General features: G+C 43.7%; 1 protein-coding gene across 1 annotated transcript in view; it reads right to left on the bottom strand.

Annotated features, from left to right (window-relative positions):
- The window catches only part of LOC119417990 (myelin transcription factor 1-like protein), a 40,801-nt gene extending 39,701 nt beyond the window's left edge, over positions 1 to 1,100 (bottom strand). Inside the window, exon 1 of the mRNA XM_037685235.1 lies at positions 776 to 1,100. Coding sequence (XP_037541163.1) covers positions 776 to 1,100 — 325 coding nt within the window. The remainder of the gene's footprint in view (positions 1 to 775) is intronic.
- Positions 1,101 to 1,269: the final 169 nt, after the last annotated feature.

Genomic DNA, 1,269 nt, shown 5'->3' with positions numbered 1-1,269 from the left:
TGCAGATGTTGGATGCTGCAGGTGTTGGATGCTGCAGATGTTGGATGATGCAGATGTTGGATGCTGCAGATGTTGGATGCTGTCTATCATGGTGCACTAAGATTCATAACTGGCTGTGATTATCGTACCCACCACTGCACCCAGTATTCACTGGTTAACTGGTCACCATTAACTTCACACAGACTCTCCCACTGGTACATCTTCATCTATAAATCACTTCCTGGTCTGCTGCCTTCATACATCTCCTCCTACATGTCTCTGTGTGAGTGCAGCTACAGCGTGCGCTCTCAGGACATCATTACCTGCAGTGTTCCCTCAGTGAGGACTGAACTGGACAAAAGGACCTTCTCCTACTTCGCTCCTGTTTCCTGGAATATCTTGTAAAAAGATCTGAAGCTCTCGACCTTTGACCTCTCTAAGTGGCTTCAAACATCTGGTAAGTTCCTGTTTTTAGTAATTCAATTCAGTTTATTTATATAGCGTCACTTTATAATAAAGTTGTCTCAGAGCCCTTAACAGAAATATGAAGTACAGAAATGTAGTATTCTACATGGCTTCACAATGTAGCTGTTGTTTTGTTTAGTCTTTTTATAATTGCTCCTGTTTACTTTTCATTTTAAATGCTTTTCATATGATTGTCTGTTGTTGGCTGCACCTCATCTGTGTTCTTTTTTTAATCAGGTCCCTCTTGTAACTGCGTCCTCTTGGCTCAATGAGACTAACCTGTAGAAATAAAGGCTGAATGAAAAATGGATTCAATCAGAACTAAACTCACCCTGATGAAGAATTTGCTCTTGGTCCTCCTCATCACCATCACCCTCCTCCTCTCCCTGCTCCCCATTGCCATCTGAGAACTCTTCCACTTCACCATCTTCTTCCTCCTCATCTTCTTGCTCTACCTCCCCCTGGTCCTCAATGGCTTTGTTCTGGTATCTGGTGTAGGGTCCAGTTGTTGTAGGTTCCTCCTTCACCTCTTTGGCCAGGCAGGAGGTGATGAAGGACGTCCTCTTAGCTGGTGGTTCCAGGGCATGTTTGTCCAGAGTTTTCCTCTTCTTGGCCAGCGGACAGCCATAGACACTGAGGAGGAACAGAATAAACATCCTGATGCATGCTCAATAATCCACGTAGAAAAAGCTAAAAAAGTTAAGTCTGGTCCTCTGGACAGGTTCAAAAACAAAATATTGTAGAAACGTTTCGTCTCTCATCCTGAGGACTTCCTCATTCTGAGGTGCTGTATTCAGCTCAGTCTCTTAAATAGCACCTTCTCAG

This window comes from Nematolebias whitei, chromosome 12 (genome assembly GCF_014905685.2).
Source record: "Nematolebias whitei isolate Nwh7 chromosome 12, NemWhi1, whole genome shotgun sequence".
Taxonomy (NCBI): Eukaryota; Metazoa; Chordata; class Actinopteri; order Cyprinodontiformes; family Rivulidae; genus Nematolebias; species Nematolebias whitei.
This window is presented reverse-complemented; position numbering and strand designations above follow the sequence as displayed.